The 27,324-nt window shown below is 47.0% G+C and overlaps 3 protein-coding genes and 1 non-coding gene across 6 annotated transcripts; 3 read left to right on the top strand and 1 right to left on the bottom strand.

Moving 5' to 3' along the window:
• The first annotated feature begins 2,901 nt into the window (after nt 1-2,901).
• Nucleotides 2,902-8,653, top strand: ARHGEF39 (Rho guanine nucleotide exchange factor 39). 2 transcript variants are annotated; one of them, XM_055427013.2, is made up of 9 exons: nt 2,902-5,275; nt 5,416-5,510; nt 5,893-6,013; nt 6,266-6,384; nt 6,921-6,991; nt 7,241-7,369; nt 7,542-7,771; nt 8,024-8,112; nt 8,297-8,652. In XM_055427013.2, the coding sequence occupies exons 1-9, from the start codon at nt 5,138-5,140 to the stop codon at nt 8,310-8,312; spliced, it is 1,008 nt and encodes a 335-aa protein (XP_055282988.1). In that variant the 5' UTR covers nt 2,902-5,137; the 3' UTR covers nt 8,313-8,652. The 2 variants fall into 2 exon arrangements, with proteins under 2 accessions (XP_055282988.1, XP_055282989.1); XM_055427014.2 differs by having other exon boundaries at nt 5,110-5,275; nt 8,300-8,653.
• Nucleotides 8,654-8,935: 282 nt separating this feature from the next.
• Nucleotides 8,936-11,485, bottom strand: CCDC107 (coiled-coil domain containing 107). Of its 2 annotated transcripts, none has more exons than XM_055427021.2 (6): nt 11,309-11,485; nt 11,065-11,219; nt 9,660-9,720; nt 9,482-9,572; nt 9,272-9,384; nt 8,936-9,188 (listed from the first exon to the last, which is right to left on the bottom strand). In XM_055427021.2, the coding sequence occupies exons 1-6, from the start codon at nt 11,412-11,414 to the stop codon at nt 8,941-8,943; spliced, it is 774 nt and encodes a 257-aa protein (XP_055282996.1). In that variant the 5' UTR covers nt 11,415-11,485; the 3' UTR covers nt 8,936-8,940. The 2 variants fall into 2 exon arrangements, with proteins under 2 accessions (XP_055282996.1, XP_055282995.1); XM_055427020.2 differs by having other exon boundaries at nt 9,660-9,723; nt 11,309-11,484.
• Nucleotides 11,486-11,799: 314 nt separating this feature from the next.
• Nucleotides 11,800-12,076, top strand: LOC148777346 (RNase MRP). The gene has a single exon (XR_016037942.1).
• A 2,815-nt stretch (nt 12,077-14,891) lies between these two features.
• SIT1 (signaling threshold regulating transmembrane adaptor 1) lies at nt 14,892-16,449 on the top strand. Its single transcript, XM_055427887.2, has 5 exons — nt 14,892-15,024; nt 15,137-15,272; nt 15,360-15,418; nt 15,513-15,574; nt 15,663-16,449. Exons 1-5 carry the CDS (start codon nt 14,970-14,972, stop codon nt 15,894-15,896), a joined length of 546 nt encoding a protein of 181 aa, XP_055283862.1. The 5' UTR covers nt 14,892-14,969; the 3' UTR covers nt 15,897-16,449.
• Nucleotides 16,450-27,324: the final 10,875 nt, after the last annotated feature.

Genomic DNA, 27,324 nt, shown 5'->3' with positions numbered 1-27,324 from the left:
GTATCCCTAGGTTGGGACAGAGTGTACTCAGGGCTGGTTGACTAGGTCACCCCCCTTCTGTCTTGGTCTGGCACACACTTCTCTGTGGTTGCTTAAGGCCAAGTCTTTGGTCATTAGGGTCTGTGTCTTAAGACATCAAGAGCCATGTCTCTCCTTATCCCATGGCTGCAGAGAAGGGAGCTATTTACCAGTGAAGCAGGAGAAAAAGCCCCCTATTCCCCAGACATGGACCGGAAGCAAAGACAAATCACAGTCCTTCTGGGGCTCTGGGGACTGCCCTGTAGTTCGAGCCCACCTCACCATCTGTATTATTTTCCTAGGACTGCTGTAACAAATTCCCACAAACTGGGTGGCTTAAAGCAACCAAGATCTATTCTCTCACAGTTCTGGAGGTGAGGAGTCTGAAATTAAGGTGTTGGTAGGGCCCTGTTCCTTCTGAAGGTTCAAAGTCCTCTTCCAGCTTCTAGTGGCTCCAGGCATTCCTTAGCTTGTGGCTGCATAACTTCAGTCTGTGCTTCCGACTTCACATGGCCTTCTCTTGTCCGTGTGTCTTCTACTGGCTGGCTCTCTCTTTTTTTTTTTGACAAGTAAGGAGATTTATTTAGAGGGAACACCCTCCACAGACAGAGTGTGGGCCATCTCAGAAGGTGAAAGCAGCCCTGGCTGTCTCTTATAAGAACACTTATTGGATTTAGGGCCCACCAGGATAATCCATGGAGAAGGAAATGGCAACCCACTCCAGTGTTCTTGCCTGGAGAATCCCAGGGATGGGGGAGCCTGGTGGGCTGCTGTCTATGGGGTCACACAGAGTCGGACACGACTGAAGTGACTTAGCAGCAGCAGCAGCAGCAGGATAATCCAGGATGATCTTAAGATTCTTAATTTAACTGCATCTACAAAAACCCTTTTTCAAAATAGGGTCACATTCACAGGTTTGAAGGGGTAGGACATGGATTTATCTTTATGGGGGGTCACCGTTTAGCCCACTGTACCATCAGCCATTTTGGAACTGAACATACAGGGTGATGTGTTGGAGACCTTCATGTCTTCTGTCTATATCTCTCTTCATGTTGTAGGCAATTTCATATACTCCCATGGATTCTGTAAACTAATGACAGCCAAGTATCCCCAGGTTGGACTCTGCTCATTTCAGATATGTAACCACCTGCCTAATGGATGTCCCCACTTGGATCTCCCACAAGTATCTCAAATTCAACAGGCCTCTAGCCAAATTCCTCTGTCCCCAAAACTGCTTCTTCCACCCTCTACCAAGTGGTATAAGTCACAAACCTGGTACCATCTTTTCTTTAATTTTTTCCTTCTCCTCTGACATTGTCATCAAGCTCTGTGTATTCTGCCTTCTAAACTTTTCATCCTTGTGTTTCATCCTAGTCTACACTTCCATCACCTCTTACCTGGATAACTGCATCTGCCTCCTAATGGATCTTGCTGAATCCAGCTAGCCAGGGTGATCTCTCTAAAATGCACATATCATCTCACTCTCTATTTAAGACCTTTGAATGTTTCCCATTGCCCTTAGGATAAAGTCCATAGTATTTGACATGGCCTTCAGAGGCCTGCCATTGCCTTGTTTTCCTTAATGGGTTTGAACCTAGGTGGGGCCAATCAGAATGAAGCTCTGTGTTTCAAGTATTTGATGACTGAGGGAACTCACTTTCACTTTGTCCAAACATGGATAAGGAAGCACACACCTCTGAAACTGTGGGCAGCCACCTTGTAATCCCAATGAAGCCAGCCTTAAGATGAAGATAAAACCATGAAAAACAGAGAGGAACTGTAGAAAGCAGTCCTTGGGGCTAAACTAAACCTAGAGCCTGTATCTGGACTGTAACCTGTATCTGGACTTTTCAGTTACATGAGCCAATAAATTATTGTTAAGCCCCTTTGAATTGATTATTTGTGACATAGTCTTACTAATATAAATTCCCTCTACAGCCTGTGTCTATGTCTCCAGTCTCCTTTCTCATCACACTTTCCTTTGCAATCTGTGCTCCAGTCTTACTAAACTTCTAGCAGTTTCTTGAATGCATCACGTGTGTGTGTGTGTGTTTTATCTCCAAACCCTTATCCATGCTATTTTTCTTTCTACCTCACCCACACTGCCCGCTCTGCCTAGTCAAGTTTTGTTCTGTTTATTCTCCTGGCATCCTTCAGTTCACATGTTACTTCCTCTGAGAAGCTTCCCTGACCCCTAGATTAGGGTCAGTCCCTTTCTCCTGCATGCATAGAAGACTGTATTTCCTTTGTAATGTGTATCTCACTTTATGGTGACTCCTTACCATGTCTGTCATGCTGGGCTAAAAGCATTCATAAGGGCATGGGTCACATTTCTCTTGTTCCCCATCTTCATGCCTAGCATAGGACCTGATGCCTGAGAGGCATTTAATATATTTTAAATATTGATTTATTTGGCTGCTTTGGGTCTCAGTTGCGGCACGTGGGATCTCTCTAGTTGTGGTGTGATGGCTTTGCAGTTGCGGTGCTCAGGTTTAGTTGCCCTGCAGCATGTGGGATCTTAGTTCCCCAACCAGGGATCGAACCCGCATCCCCTGCACTGCATGGTGGATTCCTAACCACTGGACCACCAGGGAAGTCCCAAGGCATTTGATTTTTGTGGAATGACTGGTGGTGATTGTTTAAGAATCCTGAGAGCTTCTCCAGCAGCCAGTTCGTTGAAAGCAGAGGTTATGGGTAATTAAATGATAGAGGAAAAAAAATGTTTGTTTTTTTTTTTTGGCTGTGTCACACAGCTTACAGAATCTTAGTTCCCTGACCAAGGATTGAACCCAGGCTCCAGCACCTTCACTCTTTTATTTTGAAGAAGAAAAAATATATATATATATATATATATATTTTTTTTTTTTTTTCTTCTTCTTCTTCAAGAATAGAGAGACTTCCCCAGTGGTCTACTGGTTAAGACTCCACCTTCCAATGCAGGAGGTATGGGTTCAATCCTTGGTCTGGGAACTAAGAGCCCACATGCCACAGGATTTTATTTTACAAAATAAATAAAATTTAAAGGATAGAGAGGTTGTTGACTGCCCTCTGATCCTCTTCCTTGTCCCCTGCCCCTTCCTTTAGCTTTAGGGGAGACTGTGGGTTGAGTCAGTCCCAGGCAGACTATGGTATGCCTGAGTTGTTCTGTGGGACACTTGGTCTCCAGGGAATCAGTTGTCTCCAAGTGTCCTCCGTGTGTCTTGCTCAGCTTTGCCCTCCTCTGCCTCAAAAGTTGAATGATTTCCCCACCTGAGCTCACGGTTGACTCTATTCCCATCTCCTCTTCCATCCACCTAAAGTACACTCACACACTGGCAGGACACCCAGACACCCTCATCACCAACTGCGCCCCCAGGGGTTATGCTCTGTTCTCATCACCTGGGCTTATGGTGATGCCAGTTATCATGAGATGACCTGTCCCCTTCCACCCTGCAGCTCTGAGTATGGACTGTCCGATTCACCTGAGACAGTGTAACCAGTGTTCCACCTATATGGTATCACCAGTTCCCCTGTGACCCGTCCAAGGTACAGTCTGACCCAAACTCTCTTACCTCCACCAAGCCCTTCAAGTTGTTTTTCCCTGATCTAAGTCCAGCATTTCTCTTTCCTCAGAATTCTTAGAATGTCAGAGAGCTAGAGGTGACCTCAGAACCCTGACAATACCCTGGTTTTTGGCTCTGGGCCTGGATTCCTATGAGGCCTCAGTGGTAATAATGGGGCCTAAGGTTTCTAACTAACATTGTGGTTTTAAATAGCACTTTTTTTTTTTAATTATAAAGTAACACATGCATGCTCAAGTAGGAAACTTGGGAAAAGCAGAAAAGTATAAGGGAATTTTAAAAATCACCCTTTTAATCCCATTCACCCCTTTAACCTTAGTGACCAGTACCTCTTACAGTTTAGGTGCTTAATAAATATTTGCTGAATGAATTATCTTTGGTCCCATCACCCAGAGATAAAAAACACAACTACCTTTCGATTGTTTATCCTTCCAGTCATATATTTTGTTGTTGTTCAGTCTCTTAGTCATGTCTGACTCTGCGACGCCATGAATTGCAGCACGCCAGGCTTCCCTGATTATACCTAAATAGATCGTATTATACAGTTTTATGGCCTGCTTTTTTCCTCTCGGCAATATACTATGTGTTTCCCAAAATTAATGGCTTTTTTACATCATCTTCAATGCTTTCATATTATTCCTTCAAATGGCTGTACCATAATTTTCCTAGCTAATTCTCTACCATTGGGCATTTAAGTGACTTCCAGTTTTCTGCTGTTACAAACAACATTTTGCCACCCATCCTAGAATATATATATTTTGTCCGCATATCTGTTTTTTTTAGGATGCATTACTAGAAGTGGAATTGCTGGGTCATAAGAGTAGGCACATTTTAAGATATACATACTGACAAAATGGCACTGCTAATTTACCCTCCAAGGCTATTGCCAGTTTTCCAAAAGACCTAACTAAGGAAAATATAGTACCTTTTAACTCTGACTAGGTAACACAGATTAATCAACTCCAAGCTTTTACCTTTGGCCAGAATTACAGCAATTCCAAACCACCACGTTAGTTACTGACATTTGCTGACCGGAAGCTAACTGGCTATCAGGCTTTGGATCAGTATGGAAGGAGTAAACGAGTTAATGACTTAAAACCGAGGAACTTTTGTCCAGCGGCCAAAATATTCAAAACCTGGTGACCCGTGAGGATTCCTAATGATGAAAGGACTGGGGACAGCTGGACCCCAGCGTTTGGCACGGGTCCACGACAGCAGCTCAATTCTACAGGTGAGACACTGCGACCCTGCCAGTGTCTAAACCCCCAAGTATCCTGACTCAAAGTCCAGGCTGCTGTCCCAACTTAGTGCCACTCAAAGGAGGGCCACCCACTTGCCGCACCCTGCCCGGCCCTGGCAGGAGCCTCCTGCAGCGCCGCCGTGGCGCTGACCTGACGCGGTTTAGCTAGCCGCTGCGCTTGCCCTCGCCTGCGCACAGCCTCCAGGCGCCAGGGGGCGCACTCCCCTCAAGGGCCCGCCCCAGCAGCCCCGCCCCCGGGTCCGTTTGGATTTGAATCTCCGGCGGGCTGCGTCCGGAAGTGGCAACCCCTCAGTCCGGCATGGAGAGCCCGGCCCCCGGTGCCCGGTGCCCGGTTCAAGAGCAGCGTGCCCGTTGGGAGCGGAAACGCGCCTGCACTGCCCGGGAGCTGCTGGAGACCGAGCGGCGCTACCAGGAACAGCTGGGGCTGGTGGCCACGGTGCGAACCCCACAGTCTCCCGTAGAGGGGCGGGGACCCCAGGGAGTGGGAGAGTGCCTACTAGGTCGCTGACCTAGCGGCGCCTTGGCGCCAGCCTCTTCTTTCTGCGGACTACATACTGTTATTCTCTCCTTCCGCAGTACTTCGTGGCAATTTTGAGAGCCAAAGGCACCCTGCGACCACTAGAGCGCCAGGTCCTCTTTGGGCCCTGGGAACTCATTTACGGCGCCAGCCAGTGAGTAGAAGGGGAGTGGGGAGAGAGGAGGAGACCTGGTTTCTGGCAGTGCAGAGAGCTCAGAGTAGAGGAGATCCAGGTTCAAATCCAGAGTCTGCCAGTTACCTCCCCTGTGGTCTTGGCCCAGTGCCTTAATCTGCCCCAGTTCTTCAGCCACTTGCTGTTCAGTCGCTAAATCGTGTGGGAATCTTCGTGACCCCACGAACTACAGCACGCCAGGCTCCCCTTCCTTCACCATCTCCGAGTTTGCTCAGATTCATATCCACCGAGTCTCCTCCCACAAAGTGGGGCCGTACTACCTCCGGAGCAGGGTTATGAGAATTAAGAGAGGTGGTGCTTGAGTAGTTCTTGGGCTGCTCTTTTATTGTCCTGACCCACACAGAGAGCTGCTTCCCTACCTCGAAGGAGGGCGCTGGGGACAGGGGTTGGAGGGCCTCTGCAACCACCTGGAGCTCTACACCCAATTTGCTGCCAATGTTGAGAGGTCCCGGACCATCCTCCAGGTAACCTGATAACTTCAAGTCCTTCCCCTTGTCCTTTGTACATTTCCTCTTTATCTGGAGACCCAAACTTCATATTGTTCCTGCATTTATAGAGCCCTGTGGGTGCCCAGCCCTATGTTAAGTTTCCAGTAGGGAGACGGGGTTCTCTCAGGAGCATACAGCTTCCTGAGGGCCTGGGATGTGTACACAGAAGAATGCAATATAAGGAGGGGGCTTCTCTCCCTGCTGCCAACCCTTTCCTCATCATTCTAGGAGCAAATAAAGAAGAACAAACATTTCCGGAGATTTGTGCGACTTCAGGAAGGTCGCCCTGAGTTTGGGGGCCTTCAGCTCCAGGACCTGCTCCCTCTGCCTCTCCAGAGGCTCCAGCAGTGAGTGAACTCACCCTGACTCAGCCAACTTCTCTTAGAATTCTGCGTCTGTATGATGGCTGCTCTCAATCTTTGTGGGATTTCATGGGATCTGTCCCACTGTCTCTCTCCTGGGACAAATTGCTCCTGGAGTACCTGGACTGTGCAGCCTCAGGCCCTTAGCTGGGGCTGTTTAACTTAAGCTGAAGTGAGGGGTCTGTGATAAGGCTAGTAGCAAGGTTTCTGAAGATGAAAGGCTTAGAATTTCTGTCCCTGGGAATGAGTTAAGAACTTACAGTCAGTGGTTCGCAGCATCCTCCTTGGGTTGATTAACTTTCACCTTGGGATCTGGTCTGCCTCCCTGACTCTTCAGTGTGGGATGGAAGAGGGCCATATGGAGTGAACCCAGTTCTGAATCCCAGATGGAAGAGGGGGATAAACAGCCACAGGCAGGTCTTTCCTGGTTCCCCAGCTGAAGTTTGTACAGGGGGTGATCTGTGTCAGGCAGAGGAAATTGTGCCCAGCTCTACTTTTCCCTCATAGACTTCTAATTTCAGGTATGAGAATCTTGCTGTTGCTTTGGCTGAAAACACAGGTCCCAACAGCCCTGAACACAAACAGCTCACAAGTACGTTCTTGCTCTTCCACAGCATTTCTTGGAGATTGCTTCTGTTCCCTTTCTGGTTCTGACCTCCAACCATGTATGATATGCCCCAATCTTCCAATGATGTGTATACAGTGTTCCTATTGCCCTACCTCCACTCTTCAAGAAATTAGACTCTGACCCTAGTCCTGTCTGGATTAGCCTGTCTTTCACCACCACCATTCACCCAAAGTCAAAGTTGTGCTGGGAGTGGGGTGTGGAATATCATTCTAGGGGCTGCCCAGCTGATAAGTGAGACTGCCCAGAGAGTCCACACCATCGGTCAGAAACAGAAGAATGAACAGCATCTCCAGCGTGTCCAGGCTCTGCTCAGTGGACGGCAAGCAAAGGGGCTTATATCAGGTAGTCCATGTGCATGCTTCCCCTCAATCTGCAAACTGCCCTTTTCTCAACCCCATCCTCTCTATCGCCAGCACCTACCACCTGCCTCCCATTTTCTCAGCCTCCCTTTCCTTTTATTCTGTGGGCTGTAGTCCTGAAGCTGCACCAGAATAATGGATCTCCCACCTCTCAGGTCGCTGGTTCCTACGCCAGGGATGGCTGTTGGTGGTGCCTCCCCGGGGGGAGCCTCGGCCCCGAATGTTCTTCCTCTTTTCTGATGCACTCCTCATGGCCAAGCCTCGACCCCCACTGCATCTGCTGCAAAGTGGCACCTTTGCCTGCCGGGCCCTCTACCCCATGGCCGAGTGTCAACTCCACAGGGTCTTTGGCCACTCAGGAGGCCCTTGTGGTGGACTGCTCAGCGTAAGTAACAGGCAAGAGCCCTAGGCAGGGTAGGAAGGGCCCAAAAATATACCAAGTGCCTGTGCACCATTCATCTCCTTGGCTTAAGCTCCCCTCATAGGAACTGACTCACCTGCATTGAGAGGATACCAGGGCTTGGGGTTCATACCTCGTTCTCACTTCAGCCCTAAATTACTGCCATGGAAATAGCAGGGTCTTTGGATTAAGGCTGGACCTTTCTGAGCCATGTGCTAAGAGGTGATCTCTCTCTAGCTGTCCTTTCCCCATGAGAAGCTACTGCTTATGTCCACAGACCAGGAGGAGCTGTCGCACTGGTACCACAGTCTGACTTTGGCCATCAGGTAAGTTGTTTTCCCTCAGGAAGAGTGCTGTGTTGAGGCCCAGGAGCTGGAGATGGCACTTCTGAGCCTACTTCATGTCTGGAACCCACCCCCACCCCCCCAAGCACGCCCCTGTCCAACACCCCAAGTGATTTTGTCAGAATAGAGTGCTCATGCCAGTGCCTGAACTGTTTTCTCTCCACAGCAGCCAGAAGAACTAGAGGAATCTTACAGATTCCAGAGTGCAGCATACCGTGGGGATAAGTCAGAATCAGGAATCTTACTAACAAAACACAGACTCTTCATGGTTTGAGAAGAATCATTTTGTGTTTGCCTGAGACCAAGACACACCATGTCCTTTGACCAGCTCTTAAAGAATCAGGACACCAAGTCCGACTCAGCCGAACCAGCTCCGCCAATACAGAGGAGGGGATTTGGGACTGATAAGTTTGGTGCTGTGTCTGTGGACAGCTGTTTATCAAGTTTGCAGCTTTGCAAGTATGGCTGTTTTTATGTTGTATATAGTTTCTATAATTTATTTCCCCACCGGATTTTAGTAAAGTTCTTTTTTCAAGAAGCCATTTTGTCTCAGCTATGCGATATGAGAAAAGGGATTTTTTGTGCCCTTAAGGCTGGCATGACTGTGGCCTCAGGAATACAAATAAAAGAACTAGAGCTCCCTCTATCTTCTCGGCTCCTGCACTGGAAGGCGGCCTCTTTATGTCCTAATAAGGGAAGCTTTTCAAGGAGGCCTGGTTGTTCTTAGGCACCTAGTAAGGGGGGGGTGGGTGTTGGGGGGGTGTCCATGTGTGTGCAGCTGGAATGGAAAAAGGACACAGGAGCATCCAGTCACAGGAACAGACTCTGTTTTACTAAACCATCCACTGTCGTTCCTTCTTTCCATTGGGGGTTGTGACTGAGGCCCTGTGCTGCAGACTTCCTGCATCTTCTCCTTAGCGCGGGCTCCATCTCCCTGGGAGGAGCTAAGTTCCTTGTCCCTGTGTTCCAGTTTAGGGGCTCCTCCCAGGCCTGATTGTCACCAGCCTCCTCCTCGTCCTCCTCTATACAGAAGTCCTCGGGAAAGGGTATGCTGGCCTCTGTGAGGGGGGAGATCAGGCATGTTCCAGTTTCAAAGGCTTTGTCTCTACCTCCAGCAGACTCTCACCTCCCAACCCTGTACCTGGTTCTGGAACCTCCACACCCTTGTTTGGTTTGCTGTCTTGTAACAGCTGGTGGATGGTCTGTAGCTTCATGTGCAGAAGCTCCTGCTGGGCTCCAGCCAGGGTAGTCACACTGCAGATATGTCCATTCAGAGGCTGCCCAATCTCTGTCCCCACTTCTCCCACCTACCACAAGCTCTCTCTAGCCACAGGGTCATTGCTCTCCTTACCGCTCAAAAAGGGGGTCCAGCTGGGCCATCAGACTGTTCAGGTGTTGCTCTGTCTGGACAAGCTGTTGTGTCAGCTGGGCCAGCTGTTGCTCTGGGGGTATGGGAGAAAAGAGCAACGGTTACTTACTTTCTGCGGTCCCTTAATCCCCAACCAAACACAGACCTCTGCAAAACCCACCTGACTGCAATGAATCCTTCTTGCCTGCCTCCTCTTGGAGAACAGCAGCCTCATCTTTCCCCTGCTGTGGAAAAAGGCAAGGGGGATACTGCAGCAACAAGGACCTCAATAACCTCAGTCTCCAAAGCCAGATAAAGGCCAAGGATAATTTCAGATAGACAAAGCTAGTGGGTTTTTTTTTATCTCAAGAGAATCACAATCATATCTATTCCAGCTCCTCACTGAGGACAGGAAGCGATATGTCAGTACACCCCATGTGTGGTTGCTGTTCAATCTACTAAAACACCTCCAGGAAGGAGAGGCTCTATTGTTTGATAAAGCTCTGGTTTAGTTGATACACAAAGCCAGACACAGTCCATTGCTATCTGCTTTTCATGGTGATGAGTAGAGCCTTCCAAAATCATCTTTTCAACATGACAGCCCCTCAGGAATTTGAAGGCAACGGTCGTACTCCCTGTCTTCTCTGATTTAATAGCACCAATGTTTTTCAGTCAGTGCTCATTTGACATGGTTTTCTCTGGGTGCTTTACTCTGGTTTAAGAGATGGCATTACCGACTCAATGGACATGAGTTTGAGCAAACTCTGGGAGATGGTGAAGGACTGGGAAGCCTGACACGCTACAGTCCATGAGGTCACAGAGTCAGACACAACTTAGTAACTGAACCACAACAATGCTCTTAAAACAGTGCCCTCAAGAGAATTGAGTTTCTTTCAGACTATACTTGGGTCCAAGAACAGAATTTATCTATCCTTGTTAAATTTCACCATTAAATTCATCCCCTCATCCTAGCTTGTTAAGTCTACTATGGATCATGATTAGCTAGCCCTCCTAGTTTCACGTCATCTCTAAATTGGCTCAGTCAGTCCTCTATTTCCCAATGTAAGTGATAGGGCCAGGGCTGAAGAGCAAGCCCTGGGAGGTACTACTTTTCAACAGTTTTAATCCAACAAAATGTACTGTCAGTTCACATTGCAGGGCCTTCTTCCCAACGATAACTTGAGACTACTTAGTTCCTTGAACTCTAAAAACTCTGGCTACAGTAATCAACTGCTCGTGCCAAGCTTGGAAACTCCCTAGGAACTGCATTTACTATAGTATGGACATTTGCTGGGTTCAAATCTTAGCGCCACCAGTTACTATCTCGGAGTGTCCTTGAGCAAGTGACAACCTCTTCACTGGATTGTTGGAAGGATTAAATGTGATGGTTACTATTTAAAATTAACCAAGGGCCCTTCACATCCATTACCTAGCTGGATGCTTTAACTAACCCCACCATGTTGGAAACTCAGGGAACTCCTGTCTTCATTTTACAGAATGACTGGAAAACGTGTCTTGTTCTTGGTACCATGGCGCCCTCATAGAGATTCATGGCCGGGGCATCCCCACCCCTGGTCGTCCCGCACCTGCAAACACTTGTACAGCACAAAAGCCACGGCGGCCGCGGTGTACAGCGCCCCCAAGGGCAGCGCCCCGGACCGAGCCCGCTCGCGCTGGTTCTTGGACGGCGGCGAGTGCCGCCGGGGTTCCGCGGCCCCAGGGCCGACCTGGCCGGCGTCGCCTGAGGAGGAGGGCAGAGGCGGGTCAGTAGAGCTGGGGCTTGGGGCCCGGGGGCAGTCCCAGCCTCCCTCTAGCGGCCCTCGCTGGTACCTGGGTGTGGCCGGCGGTCGGGGCTGCGGCGGTCTCCGAGCACCTCGGGCAGCGCAGACACAAGTAGCAGCCCCAGCGCACCCGCGAGCGACACCACGCTCGCCATAGCGGGCCAACCCGGGAAGAAAGCGGGAGGCGCCGGCGTCGTCGGACGCCCCGGTGCACGCGCACGCAGGCGCGTCCCCCAGCTGTTCCCACTCCGGGCCTCCCAGGGAGGTCACGCCCACCTAGCGTGTGGGCGGGGCCAGACCTTATTTGCATAGGACTGTGGGCTTAGCGTACTTCATTTGTGACACTAGTTCATTTCTTATCTCTGTATAGGTGTTCTGTTAGCCAGAATGTCTCCAGAAGCCTACATTCTTAGAAGGTTATGCCGGGAAGTGGTTTTTATCGGTCACGCCCCCCCCCCCCCCCCCAATCTCCTCACCCTAACCAAAAAATAAATTTCCTCCTGGAGCTATAAAGGGCTTGAACTCGACGGAGTCATCGAGGTTCGTGCTGAAGGCCTGTTTCCTAGGCTACACACGGAGGACTAGTTCCTTATTTGCGCCTAGGGGAAAGTCCCCGGACCTTGGGCAGAGAGTGCCACGTGCCTGTGCACGTAGACTTCCCCTGCTTCTCACGACTAAACCCGCCAAGAAGCGGTCCTGCCCTGGAGGTGGGGAAGCCGAGCGGCGTGTTGCGGGGCGTCGTCCGTCAGCTTCTATAGTTACGCAGGCAGTGCGCCTCCACGCGCACCAACCTCACGGGGCTCATTCTCAGCACGCCTGCTTTTGCATCTTCTTTAAAAAGCACGTCTCATTTTAACTTGAGCAGCGACTATACAGCCAGACACAAAATAACATTAACTGTCTCCAGGACGTTTCGAAGTCACAGTTAACATCTATATACAACTTTCAGATCTCACTTTCTGCTGTATGTGCGTGTTCCCTTCATAAATGGAAGTGAAAGTCGCTCAGTCGTGTCCGACTCTTTGCGACCCCATGGACTATATACAGAACCCTTAACTTCTGGCTTATTCATTAGTGAGCTATTGTACTTTCTTCAAATAAGGGCCAGAAATTCAGACAGTGAATTATCTCTTTTATTGGAGTCTGTAGATATAATCATGACAATATAAAAAGAGTTAAAATTGAATTTACTTTACAGAACAAGAAAGGGTAATGAATTTCTTGGCTACATTGTTGTGTTCAGAAAGGGGTAAAAAACTTGTACCTACATAGTAACCTAGCTGAGTAATGAATAACTCTAATTTATTTTTCTAAAGTTAACCTCTGAAAATTTGTCAAAAATAATTTTGGCATATTCATATTCAATAGAGAATATAGCTACATTTGTCAATTTCTACCCATAGTTGATTAAAGAATACCTTTTATTAATTTTCATTTCAAAAAAGTTTCTTTCATATGAAGCAACAGACATACAATTGGGAAAAGAAAGTCTTAAAGGGATGTTTGGCAGAGATTCACAAAAATTCCATTTCACAGTAAATTCCAATACATTTCAATACAAACAAAAACTAAGTGGTCACCTAGAATGACAGAATTAAACCACTCAAGCTCAGTTTATTTGACTTTTCAATCACTGTGCTATCATTGTTTTTAAATTATACAGCTGTACAATTAGGATTCTACAGATTAACTTCCATGCAGATTATAATATATACATAAAAAAAAAAACATTTATTTGGCTGTGCCAGGGCTTAGTTGCAGCATTCAAACTCTTAGTTGCAGAATGTGAAATCTAGTTTCCTGACCAGGGATGGAACCTGAGCCCCCTGCATTGGAAGCATGGAATCTTAACCACTGGACCACCAGGGAAGTTGTGGATTATAATATTGTCAAAGGGTAAGTAACACAAATGTGCTCATTTGAAGTTTCAGTTCAGTCGCTCAGTTTGTCTGACTCGTTGAGACCCCAAGGACTGCAGCACACCAGGCTTCCCTGTCTATCACTAACTCCCAGAGCTTATTCAAACTCATGTCCATCGAGTCAGTGATGACATTCAACCATCTCATCCTCTGTTGTCCCCTTCTCCTCCCGCCTTCAATCTTTCCCAGCATCAGGGTCTTTTCAGATGAGTCAGTTCTTTGCATCAGGTGGCCAAAGTATTGGAGTTTCAGCTTCAGCATCAGTCCTTCCAATGAATATTACATATTTGAAATTTGAATTTTACATAGTATTAAAACTCATCAGTAACCACAACAATTTAGAATGTATATCTACAAAATATTTTTCAGAGGGCTTCCCTGATGGTCCAGTAGTTCAGAATCAGCCTTGCAATGCAGGGGATATCAGTTCAATCCCTGGTCAGGAAGATGCCAGCGGAGCAACTACGCCAGTGCACCACAACTACTGAGCCCTCGCTCTAGAGCCTGAGAGCTGCAACTACTGAAGCCCCCTAGAGCCTGTGCTCTGGCAGCAGAGAAGGCAACGCATTGAGAATCCTTAGTAACACATTTACATAAAGCCCCTGTGCTGCAACGAAGACCCAGCACAGTCAAAAAATAATTTAAAATGCACTTTTCAGAAAGGAATATTTTACCATTGATTTTTTTTTTTTTTTGTAGAATTGCTGGAACATGGTGATAATGAAAAGGACACTGACTTTTAGTGAGTTTTGTTTTTAAATTTTTTACAAACAATACCCTCTTATTGCTTAGAGTGGCAGGACCTCTGCTACCATCCCCACCCCAGGCACACTGCTACATAGATTTTAAATCTTTGAAAAAAAAAAAACAAACATATGGGCTAGACAAAACAGATCTCTGACCTCTGGTCTAAGGTTTATATTTGGAACTTTGAATCCCTCTTCCCACATCAGCAGCCTCCCATGTGGCTGGGCTGTCTCTGGGCGAGGCAGGTACTTGGCGGCTCCCTGAAGTGAACAAGTGCAAACACTGGGCTGGTTCCCAGGACAGGACTGGGGCAGAGGTTTCTTTACTTCAACTAACTTTTGAGGTTCACAGTTCTTAGGGACAGCTTGGATGAAATGGACCGGAGGATGGAGTCAAGCTTCCTCTATCCCCTAAATCTATGACTATTATACCAGTAATAATAACAAAAGTCATTCTTAACACCTGTCCCTTGGTTGTGGGGCAGCCTCAGCATGTGGTGGGATTGTAGGCAGAAGGGGGCCTCCTCATCCCGTTTTCACTTTGCAGCATGCCCATGGAGGATTATGTCCTCCCTCTCCTTATTCTGTCAAGGGACTCAGCACTCGAGGGAAAAGGCAGACACCCTGGGGCAGAAAGTAATCTCCAGCATAAGGCCTGGCTTGTCTTGTAGGTCCTGCCTCACGCCACTTCTGCCCGCCTTGGGATCTTCATGAGCTCACGTGCCCAGTGCTGGGTAAACTCAGGCCTGCCTCTTTTCTGACTGAAATGGGCACAGGGTACAGGGGAAGGGTGGGGGTGGGGGCGGAAGCTTAAGAGCTACTGGGTGGCGCAGGTGCAGGCACAGGGCGGTGTCTTTGTTCTTTAACTCATCCCTCCCCTCTCCCTTCCTCCCCTCCCCCTTCCTCCCCGGAAATCATCGACTTTGCCACCACCGGTATTGGAGATGCTGATCTGTGGGGGTCAGGCCCAGAGAGGGGTGGGAGTAAAGGGGGCTGCCACAGCTGTCAGATCATAAATCAGGCTGATCCTTTGGCTCTGGGCGGGATGTCTGCAGCAGGCCAGAGCAAACCCGGCAATTGCACGGATCTGCTACTGCCCGGTGAGCTGGGCGGGGCAGGGGGAGGGGTCACGTGGCCCCAGGTCCCACTTGCTGGGCCCTGGAGGGTTAGGCTGGGCAGTAACACTCCCTCCCCACTCTCTCACATCCACAGGAATCCCCTCTGTGACCGAGGGCTGGGGGCTGTGGGCCCTCTTAGGGGCTGTGACCCTGCTGCTCCTCATCTCACTGGCTGTGCACTTGTTCCAGTGGACTAGTGGCCGGAGCAGGAGCCAGCCGGGACATGGACGGTGAGTGGGGGGCAAGAAAGAGGGGCTGATTGAGAGTTCCCCCCTTACCAACAAGTCGCCTCTCATCCCCTAAACTCTGTGTTGCAGCTCTGGGGAGTCTGTGGAAGACGTCCCTCTGTATGGGAACCTGCATTATCTGCAGACAGGTAGGAAGCTGGCCAAGGGGAGGGGTGCAAGTGGCCAGGTCCTGGGTGCAGGGGGAAGAACAAGAAGTGACCAGACTCCTGTTCCCTGCCCCAGGACGGCTGTCTCAGGAACCAGGGCCAGACACACAGGATTCAGCCCCTGGAGGCCCTGCCAGGGTGAGTCAGTTGTGGCTGAAAAGGGGCGGGAAGGTAGTGGGGGATTTCTCAAGGGTCCCATGAACTTCTAACAGCCTTGCATCTTCAGGCTGCAGAGGAGGTGATGTGCTATACCAGCCTGCAGCTGCGGCCTCCTCAGGGCCGGGTCCCCAGCCCTGGAAGCCCCATCAAGTACTCGGAGGTGGTGCTGGACTCTGAGCCAAAGCCCCAGGCCTCAGACCCTGAGCCAGAGCTCTACGCCTCAGTGTGTGCCCAGGGGCGCAGAGCCCGAGCTTCCTTTCCAGACCAGGCCTATGCCAATAGCCATCCCGCACCCAGCTGAGACAGGGAGCCTGGCGCATCCATCTCCCCAGCCTCCTCGGTTGCATGGGTTACTGCTACCCTGTCTAAGGCCATGACTGTTTCCCAACCACCCCCTGAAGACAGGCAGCCCTTCCTCAGTCACAGGTCTGATGGTCCCCGAACTTCCTATCTGAGCTGTGAGGAAGACCTCTCAGAGGAATGGCAGGCCCCGTCTCTTGAGGATGGAGGAAGAAAAGGCAGGGTCCCCCCTCTCCTCCTCTTTTTTCCCCCTCCATCTGTTCCTCTCAACCCCCAAACTCCAGATCCTTCCCATTCCACACCTTTTAGTCTACCCCTGACACCTCTGTGTCTCCTCAGACACCGGAAGTGGGCTGTAGGGGAGGGGGAAAGAGTCTGTGAGGTCAGTGAGGGGGATCCTCCTCAGGAGCCCACAGGCTGGACGGGTCCTGGAATCCGGTGACCTGAGAAACCCAAGCCTGGTCCCTACTTGAGAAGCCTGGCAGAACACCAGTCTCCATCCTGCCGTCTCTGTCGTGTGCCAAAGTTTTTAAATAAAACTTCTGAAAAAAGTGTTTCGATTTGACCTAGCGAGTGACACACACCTGCAACAGGCCCCACATGGTGGGCATGTGAAACCTGCTTTCTGCGCAGAGGGCTTCTGGGAGCATCTACCTGGGAAATAGGGGCCGCAGCATCAATGATGCAGAGGTGGGTGTTACAGGTGGGGGCGGTGGTCCAGTTGCTAGACCGCCCCACCAGGATTTGCACACAGAGCCTCTCCACTCCCATCACCTGGGGTCTTCAAGCTTCCCAGACCTCTGACCTACCTGCCCAGGGCCATCACCCACGACCTGAGGTCTGGGCCATTTCCCCCTGCAGCCTTTGTAGATCTCCTAACAGACTTTACTGAGGTTTGAGCAGAAAAGAGGGAGAAGCTGAGGCTTTTACTTCCAAACGTCTCTCTTTTCCACTTAGAGTCCCAGAGAAAACCACAGAGTAGGTTTTCTAGGGTTCCTGGACCTCTGAGGACCCCAACCTGGGCCTCCCCAGAAGAGGTCCCAGTCGCGGTTAACAGCAGGCAGCTGGGGCTGCGTAGGAGGGAAGGTGGCTTTAGGGGCGGGTACCGGACGTGGGGAACCGCCGGCAGTGGGATGTGGGGGTTCTGAGAGCTGCTGTGCTAAAGACGACTCAGTGTGCCCGCGGCCCGGGAGACATGAGACCCTGACCTTGGAAGACGCAAGGGCTGGGGTCCAGCCAACCTCCTGTGACGAGCCGGGAACCGCGGCGGAGGTCTCAAGCGCCCGCAATCCAGGCCGCAAACCCCGGCCCCTAGACGCCTTCTCGTCACGTGATTCACACAGCCCCCGCCGTCTCGGCTCGCTCAGAACTAAGACCCGAGCGCCCCCTCCCGACGCGACGCGGCCTCGCCACCACCTCTGCTCAGGCCTATTGCAGCTCGGCCCACAGCAAGCTGGGAGATGTAGTCCCGACCGTGAGGGGCTGCCCTTCCGAGTCTCTCCTGGGACTTCGCTGAGCTCTGGCTATGTGGTCTGAGAGAGGCGGCCGTCCGTCTGAAGCTGGGTGCTATTTGAACTTTGTTCCCCTTCCAGTTGCCAAAGCCTGGATTCTCTGCCTTATCTTTCTTCTACAGCTCTTGGATTTTTCTTACCTTCTCATCTCGCTTATCACCGAGACTGGTGCCCTAGCCACGGTCCTCATACCTGAACGCCAAGACTGTGGCAACTTACTGACTGATCCCTGCACCTAGGAAATAAGTTGGGGCAGCCAGTTCTGCTTCCGACACCTTCTAAGGTCGCCCCCCACTCCTTGCCACGTCTCGTTAGCGGATCACGAAATACTTGACAGTTCTCTCCCCTTCTACAGCTCCAGGTGCTTTCCTTAGCAGCTTCCCTTCCCTCCCTGGTGTCTATTTCCAGCCAGAAGGAGCGCCTTGTCCTACGCAAATTCCCAGGGGTGGAGTCTTAGGGGAAGTCACCAGGGCCCGGGTGGGTGTGTGTGTTTGGGGGTGGGGGAAGGAGGTGCGTGTTGCGGTGGGTAGGGTGGAGTGGGGTGGGGAGGTGGTGGTGGCAGGAGGGCAACCCAGCTTTCCCCCTCTTTCTGAGATTCCAGCTGGGAGGATAGGATTGCGCTAAAGATGCAAAGAGGCAGGGTCTTTGGGACAATCAAAGACGCAATAATCTTCATAACTCTGGGAGATGGTGAAGGACAGGGAAGCCTGGCATGCTCCAGTCTGTGGGGTGGCAAAGAGTCAGACACAACTCAGCGACTGAACAACAAAGGAATTACTTCTAGGTGGGGAAGGGCCTCAGAAGCCCTTCAGCCCAGGCCCCTCCAGCGTTGGCCTTGCTCTGCACTGCCAAGATAAGGCTAAACTTACAAATTAGTTTTGGCTACAAAGAAAGGGAAACAAAGCTGAGACATGGAGACAGACCAAGTCTTAATGACTTCATTTGAAACCTTGGATTCAGCCATGCCCAGTGCTAGACCAGCCTCCTGAACTTTTTGGTTATGCTGCTGCTGCTGCTCAATCACTTCAGTCGTGTCTGTCTGACTCTGTGCGACCCAATAGATGGTAGCCCATCAATCTCCCCCGTCACTGGGATTCTCCAGGCAAGAACATTGGAGTGGGTTGCCATTTCCTTCTCCAATGAATGAAAGTGAAAAGTGAAAGTGAAGTCGCTCAGTCGTGTCTGACCCTTAGCGGACCCCTTGGACTGCAGCCTACCAGGCTCCCCCATCCATGGGAGTTTCCAGGCAAGAGTACTGCAGTGGGTTGTCATTTCCTTCTCCGTTTTGGTTATGTAAGCTAATAAATTCCCTTTTTTGCGTAATTCAGACTAAGTTAGATTTTTTCTCTCTCGCAACCACGAGTTCTGACTAATTCTGTGGAGAAAGACCAGCTGATCAAGGCCAACTGAAGATGCTAAACCTCTGAGATCTTTCCTTATTTTTTAACTCCACCAACCACCCTCCTCTGATTTAATAACTAAATATTCTGTCATTGCCATTTGAGCCTAAGAGATTTCTGCATATGGTGTGAGTTAATCTAGTCTCTCTCTTGCCAAGCTTTTACATTTCTAGATGTAAAGGAAGCTGACAGACCTGACCCAAACTTATACCCACTGCAGGAATCACCCTGTGAGCTTCCAGAGACTGGGAACTCACTTCCTTACCAAACATTGCTTTCCAATCTTTCTTATTGTTATAACTTCTTTTTTTAAGCAGAATCTACTTCCCTGTTACTTTTGTCACCAGTTCTGTCTCCTGAGCTAGAGTTATACCGTCTTCTCCCTCTTGTACATGACAGCCCTGGAGGAATTTGGAGCCAGCCTTGATGGATGGCCGAGGTCTCCCCCCTCCACCACCACTTCTTCCCAGGAACAGCTTTCTAAGTTCCTTTTACAGTTATTTTTATTGGAGAAGGAAATGGCAACCCACTCCAGTACTCTTGCCTGGAGAATCCCACGGATGGAGGAGCCTGGTAGGCTACAGTCCATGTGGTCGCAAAGAGTCGGACACGACTGAGTGATTTCACTTTCACTTTACAGTTATTTTATAGACCATATTTGCAGCCTACTCATCCTAAGAAGTGGGGGCCCATCTCTTTATTGGGCACTTAATCCGCAGGACCTTTGTTGGAAAGAAATACACTCATTTAGCCTAGCTTAAGTAAAGGGGTGTTTATTGTAAGGACACCTGGGTAATTAAGAGGCTGAATGGAATGGGAATCCCATAACAGTGTCTGTGATCTGACTGGGCATATGCAGACTGTTATTATCTCTGATTCTGGCATCACTGGGGACCTTCGTGACAGGAGGATGTGGGTCTTCACAGTCCTTCTCCATCCCTGTGAATCATTCTGTCTTTGCTTCTTTTATTTGTTCCCCAAATTTTTTACCACTTTGCTAACCTGCTTCCTATCCCTTAATGTGTATTCTCTACTTCATACTTCTGCTTCCTCACAACAGTTTTATATTTCCTCCTCTGTCTCATGATCTCAGTTACATGTTTAATTATAGGAATTATGTGAACACATGATTAAAAAAATAAAATAGATCTAAAGGGTATACAACAGTGGTTCTCAACCAGAAGTAACTGTGACAACCCCAGGGGACATTTGGCAATATCTGGAGACATTTTGGTTGTCACAGCTGGAGAGGGCGTGCTATCAGTCTGTAGTGGGTGGAAGCCAGGGATGCTGCTAAACACTCAGATCAGTCACTCACAGCAGGCAATTTCTGGCCCCCAAAGTTAAAAGTGCCAAAGTTAAGAACTCCTACTAGAGGGGGAAAAAACAAAGTAAAAGGCCATCCCCCACCCACTTCATTCCTACACCCAGCTGTACCTCCCAGAGGTACCTACTGTTAATGGCTTCTATTTTTAAGTCTTTGGTAAATATCATTGTGCGTGTGTGCTAAGTTGCTTCAGTCATGTCCTACTCTTGGTGATCCCATGGAATGTAGCCCGCCAGTCTCCTCTGTCCATGAGATCCAACAGGTGAGAATACTGGAATGGGTTGCCATGCCCTCCTCCAGGTGATTCCCCAACCCAGGGGTTGAGCCCAAGTCTCCTGTCACTCCTACATTGCAGATGGATTCTTTACCACTGAGCCACCACTGGAGAAACCCAGAGTATCACTGTATATATCAATTATACTTAGACTACCCACAGTGAGGAGATTCTGGGCATGTGGCAACCCTACAGGAGCTTCCACACTTCTCTGGCAACTCCCAGCAACAGGTGATAAACTTTACACGGGCTCTCCTGAACTGGCTGAGAGAATTCCCTGCAGACAAGTTTCAGGAGACCAGCCTCAGGACGGCAGGAAGTCTCGGAACAGTCAGCTTCCCAAGAACAATGAATGGCTTTGCTGAGTTTCCCTGACTCTCCAAAAAACTCATGGTGGATCAACTTTCTCAGTCCTTGAGGCTGGTAGAATGCAAACAAACCAGAGAGCAGAAAGACCTGCTAGGGGAAACAGACGACCCTCTTACTGAAAAAAATGAGAGCCTAGAGGAGATGTGTGTGAAACTCAAACACAAAAGATTTCCCTGAGCCTGAAAATATGTAATCAAAACTAAAAATGTTCAAAAATAAAGCAAAGGTGAAGCTAAAACTCAAAAACAGGTCTAGAAAAATCAAATAGATGAAATATTTCAAAACATGTAACAAAAACATGCAGATGCAAATCATGTGGTCAAAGATGGGAAACTGGAACAGACCCAGGAGAGTTAACTGCAAATTCTATGAGTTCCTGGAGAAAAAGGAACAGGAGAGGAGAGCCCATAATTAAATCAGTTCAGTTCAGTTCAGTCCAGTCCAGTCGCTGAGTCGTGTCCGACTCTTTGTGACCCCACGGACTGCAGCACGCCAGGCCTCCCTGTCCATCACCAGCTCCTGGAGTTTACTCAAACTCTTGTCCATTGAGCTGGTGATGCCATCCAACTATCTCATCCTCTGTCGTCCCCTTCTCCTCCTGCCTTCAATCTTTCCCAGCATCAGGGTCTTTTCAAATGAGTCGGTTCTTTGCATCAGGTGGCCAAAGTATTGCAGTTTCATCTTCAGCATCAGTCCTTCCAATGAATATTCAGGACTGATTTCCTTTAGGATGGACTGGTTGGATCTCCTTGCAGTCCAAGGGACTCTTAAGAATCTACTCCAATGCTGCTGCTGCTGCTGCTAAGTCACTTCAGTCGTGTCCGACTCTGTGTGACCCCATAGACGGAAGCCCACCAGGCTCCCCCGTCCCTGGGATTCTCCAGGCAAGAGCACTGGACTGGGTTGCCATTTCCTTCTCCAATGTGTGAAAGTGAAAAGTGAAAGTGAAGTCGCTCAGTCGTGTCCGACTCTTAGCGACCCCACGGACTGCAGCCTACCAGGCTCAACAATCCATGGGATTTTCTAGGCAAGAGTACTGGAGTGGCTTGCCATTGCCACAGTTTAAAAGCATCAATTCTTCAGCCCTCAGCTTTCTTTATAGTCCAACTCTCACATCCATACATGACTACTGGAAAAACCATAGCTTTAACTAGACGGATCTTTGTTGGCAAAGTAATGTCTCTGCTTTTTAATATGCTGTCTAGGTTGGTCATAGCTTTTCTTCCAAGGAACAAGAGTCTTTTAATTTCATGGCTGCAGTCATCATCTGCAGTGATTTTGGAACCCCCCAAAATAAAGTCTGTCACTGTTTCCACTGTTTCCTCATCTATTTGCCATGAAGTGATGGGACCAGATGCCATGATCTTAGTTTTCTGCATGTTGAGTTTAAGCCAACTTTTTCACTCTCACTTTCATCAAGAGGCTCTTCAGTTCTTCTTCACTTTTTGCCACATCCACTGGATCATCGAAAAAGCAAAAGAGTTCCAGAAAAACATCTTCCTCTGTTTTATTGACTGTGCCAAAGCCTTTGACCGTGTGGATTACAATAAACTGTGGAAAATTCTTAAAGAGATGGGAATGCCAGACCACCTGACCTGCCTCCTGGGAAATCTGTATGCAGGTCAAGAAGTAACAGAACTGGACATGGAACAACAGCCTGGTTCCAAGTCAGGAAAGGAGTACGTCAAGGTTGTATATTGTCACCCTGCTTATTTAACTTATATGCAAAGTACATCATGAGAAACGCTGGGCTGGATGAAGCACAAGCTGGAATCAAGATTGCCGAGAGAAATATCAATAACCTCAGATATGCAGATGACACCTGCATGGCATGATTAAATAACAGATGAAATATCCCTGAGCTGAAGAAAGACTTAAGTTACAGACTGGATCTATAGGAAAAGACACACACTTAAGAAGGCAGTTGAAAGGCACAAACTTCCAGTTATAAGATAAATACTAGGAATATAATGTACAACATGATAAATATAATTAAGACTTCTGTATGTGACATATGAAAGTTGTTAAGAGAGTAATTCTAAGAGCTATCATAGCAAAACATTTTTTTAAATACTTCTTTAAATTTGTATCCATATGAGATGATGAATGTTCACTAAACTTATTGTGATAATCATTTCATGATGTATGTACATAAAATCTTTATTTGTATACCTTAAACTTATAATGTTAATTATTTCTCAGTAAAGCTAGAAGAAAAATCACACACTTAGTCGTATACAATTGAAAATTTCTAAGCTCTAAGGATATGGGAACTCATACACATTTTCAGGCAGAAAGAAGTTCCTTTCTTCTTATCTGCTACTTTAAAAGTTAAAAGACATCAAAATTGAATGTGAGCTAATGAAAGAAAAGGCCTGCAATCCAGAGCCGGCCAAGGAAGAAAGAAAGGTATTTGAAAATGTGCAGAAATCACAGTATCTTGTCTGAGAAATACTTTTAAGATTCTAATGAAACAACAAATGAATCGGAACAGAGACTTCAAGATAGGGGAAGATGAAGAGGAAAGAAAGCAGTGGGGAGCAACGAACCATGACCTATATATTTATACCTATATGTGTATTTATAACATGTAATAAATTGCTAAATAAGGACTCTTGGAACAGATGTGAGGGGCACACTGTGAGGGAAATTCTAATAAGGACTAAATTACATAAAACTCTGGAATCAGGTGGTGGGAATAAGGGGAAGGTTAAGTGTTCTAGTACTAAAGGGGGAGAGGTTGGGAGGATGAAAGGGGAGAGAGGGGGCAGGGAAAATAAGGAAGTGGAAGATAAGCCAAGTAGGATGGAAATAGCTGTTCCGGGTTCACACTCTGAAGAGGCATGTGTGCCTATATAGAGGGCAGGGCAGGAATTGTTGTTGCTGTTGTTTAGTTGCTAAGTTGTGTCCGACACTTTTGCAACCCCATGGACTGTAGCCTGCAAGGTTCCTCTGTCCATGGGATTTCCCAAGCAAGAATACTGGAGTGGGTTGCCATTTCCTTCTCCAGGGGATCTTCCCCACCCAGGGATAGAACCCACGTCTCCTGCATTGCAGGCAGATTCTTTACTGCTGAGCCACCAGGGCGAGGGATGATAACTATTAATAGAAGGATGAACTCCAAATAACAAAGGGGAAAAATGAACAGCCATTCATTCAATCCAGCAAAGGTAAAGAAAAGAAGAGTTCACAACAGTGTTAAGAAATTTAAAATAACATGGAAATTATAAATCAAATACATCACTCATTACAGTAAACATGAGTGGACTAAAATCCTCCATTAAAAGGCTGTCAGACTTTGTTATAAATCACATTCTGGTTCATATTATTTAAAATAAACACACTTAAAAGAAGTGGTAAAGAAACTTTCAAAATAAAGATGTGGGAAAGGGATATTAAGCAAATAAACAGAAAGCAGGGGTAATGCTGATCTCCAACAAAGAGAATTGAGGTTCAGGCTGAAACTGCTGAGAAGACTGCCCACAAAGTGGTACGAGAGAACATTTGGGGTGATAGGACTCTTCTGTTTCCTGGCTGTGGTTACGTGGCCAAGTACATATGGTAAAACTCATAGGCTTGTACACTTAAAAACTGATAACATTTAATGTATGTAAAAAATTTTAACATATGTAAATTGCAATACAGTAAAGCTGGCATTAAAAAAAGAACAAAACTACTGTGTTCACAAAATTTAAATGCTGAGTGAAAAAACAGTGTAATGCTAGAAACCTTCCCAATTACCCTGTATCCTATATTATTCAGTCTATCCCTGAAATACCATAAAGATACCAAGCTTTAAAAAAAAACCAGAGGAAAAATAAAAGGATTACTTATTTCAAGAAATTAGAAATATAACAAGAAAAGAAACCAAAGTAATTAGGAAATAACAAATGCTGACATGAATGGAATGGAAAATAAAAATACTAAAAAGCATACACTTTTTTAAAAAGTTCTTTAAAAGGGCTAATAAAACAGAAAAACATCTTGCAAGCATAAGTAAAGAGAAAATAAGAGAGTTAAAAATAGAAAAGATTAGTTATGAGAAAGAAAACATTATTATCGATAGAAGAGAGGAAGATTTATTTAAAAGTGCAACTGAATATTCCTCAACAGCCAATTTGAAAATTTAGAGGAAATGGATACATTTCAGGAAAAATATAAATTAGCAAAATTGACCCAAAAGAGAAAAGCTTGAAAAGCTCAACTTATCTTAGAAAAAACTAGAATAGAAAGATGATTAGGGATCTACCTTTGAAAAAGACTGCATTTAATTGATGCCACAACTGAGTTTTATCTAACCATCAATAAGAGTAATTCCCATGCCATTTCCATAGTCAAGATTATGGAAAAAAGAAGAAAGTCTCCCATATTTAATAAACAGAGCCAGTATAACTTAATACCATCCCCAATAAAAACTCTAAGTAAAAAGTATTTGTTGTTAGGAAACCCTAACAGCAAATATTGTTCTTAATAGTGAAACACTAACCAGTCCATTCTAAAGGAGATCAATCCTGGGTGTTCATTGGAAGGACTGATGCTAAAGCTGAAACTCCAATACTTTGGCCACCTCAGGCGACAAGTTGACTCACTGGAAAAGAGTCTGATGCTAGGAGGGATTGGGGTGGGAGGAGACGGGGACGACAGAGAATGAGATGGCTGGATGGCATCACTGACTCGATGGACATGAGTTTGAGTGAACTCCGGGAGTTGGTGATGGACAGGGAGGCCTGGTGTGCTGTGACTCATGGGGTCGCAAAGAGTCGGACACGACTGAGCGACTGAATTGAACTGAACTGAACTGAAAATCACATTATTGAAATAAAAATCTAGACAGAAATGCCTGCTATTACCCTTGTTGTTTATCATATCTTGGAAGTTTTACCAAATGCAGTAAAACAAGAGAATTTATTATTATGATTATCTGAAAAATTATAAAGCTATCGTTTTTGCTGATATGATTGTATTATCAAAAACTCCAAGACAAATGAAAAAAAAAAAACTAGTAAAAAGACAATTCAGGGGCTTTCCTGGTGATCTAGTGCTTAAGAATTGCCTGCCAATGCAGGAGACACAAGTTTGATCCCTGGTGAGGAAAGAGCCCACATGCTGTGGAGCAACCAAGCCCATGCACTACAGCTACTGAGCCTATGCTTGAGAGCCCGCGAGCTGCAACTACTGAAGACCACGTGCCTAGAGCCCTTACTCCACAAGAGAAGCCACCGCAATTAGAGGCCCACACTCCTCACCTCCCTCACTGCAACTAAGCAAAAGGCCACATGCAGCAACAAAGACCCAGTGCAGCCAAAAATAAATAAATAAATATGTAGATATGTATGTATTTATATATACACATATATAGTGTGTGTGTGTATATATATAAAGACAATACAATTAGGAGAGTTGACTGGATACAAGATAAAATAACGAAAACGAATTGCTTTTTTCCTCTGTTCAGTTCAGTCAGTCGTGTCTGACTCTTTGTGACCCCATGGACTGCAGCACGCCAGGCTTCCCTGCCCTTCCCCATCTCCCAGAGCTTGCTCAAACTCATGTCCATTGAGTTGGTGATGCCATCCAACCATCTCATCCTCTGTCGTCCCCTTCTCCTCCTGCCCTCAATCTTTCCCAGCATCAGGGTCTTTTCCAAAGAGTCAGCTCTTCTCATCAGGTGGCTAAAGTATTGGCGCTTCAGCGTCAGCATCAGTCCTTCCAATGAATATTTAGGGTTGATTTCCTTTAGAATTGACTGGTTTGATCTCCCCAGCAGTCCAAGGGGCTCCCAAAAGTCTTTTCCAACACTACAGTTCAAAAGCATCAGTTCTTCAGTAATCAGCCTTCTTCATGGTCCAACTCTCACATCCATATATGACTACCGGAAAAACCGTAGCTTTGATTATATAGACCTTTGTCGGCAAAATAATGTCTCTGCTTTTTAATATGCTTTTTTCCTACTCTAGCGATAAACAGCTCAAATAGAAAATGGGGAAATATGCAATTTATAGTTATAAAATTATCAAATTCTTAGAATAATAACAACTATAGTCAGCATCATAATTCCATGCACTCTTCTAAGCAATCCTCACAACACCCTCTTGAGATAGATTACTACTGCCAATCTTGATTTGCAAAAAGGAACACTGAGGAATGGGGAGATTAAGTGACTTACCCTGTATCACTAGCTAGTAATGCATTAAGAGTTGAAATTTGAATTCTAGTAGCTGGCACTGAGATAACTCTTGTAACCACTATAATACTGTATGTTAATTTTAAAAATTGACATATAATGTTATCAGTTAGTTTCAGGTATCTAACATGATTTGATATTTGTATATATTGTGAAATGATCACCACAGTACCTCTAGTCAACATCCATCACTGCACATAGGTTTTTTTTTTTCTTGTGATGAAAACTTTTAAGATCTACTTACTCTCTTACTAGGAACCTACTGTATAGTACTAGGAACTCTACTCAATATTCTGTAATGGCCTATATGGGAACAGAATCTAAAAAAGAGTGGATATATGCATATATATAACTGATTCACTTT

This window comes from Moschus berezovskii, chromosome 7, assembly GCF_049115385.1.
Source record: "Moschus berezovskii isolate FMDL1 chromosome 7, NW_MosBer_1.0, whole genome shotgun sequence".
Taxonomy (NCBI): domain Eukaryota; kingdom Metazoa; phylum Chordata; class Mammalia; order Artiodactyla; family Moschidae; genus Moschus; species Moschus berezovskii.
This window is presented reverse-complemented; position numbering and strand designations above follow the sequence as displayed.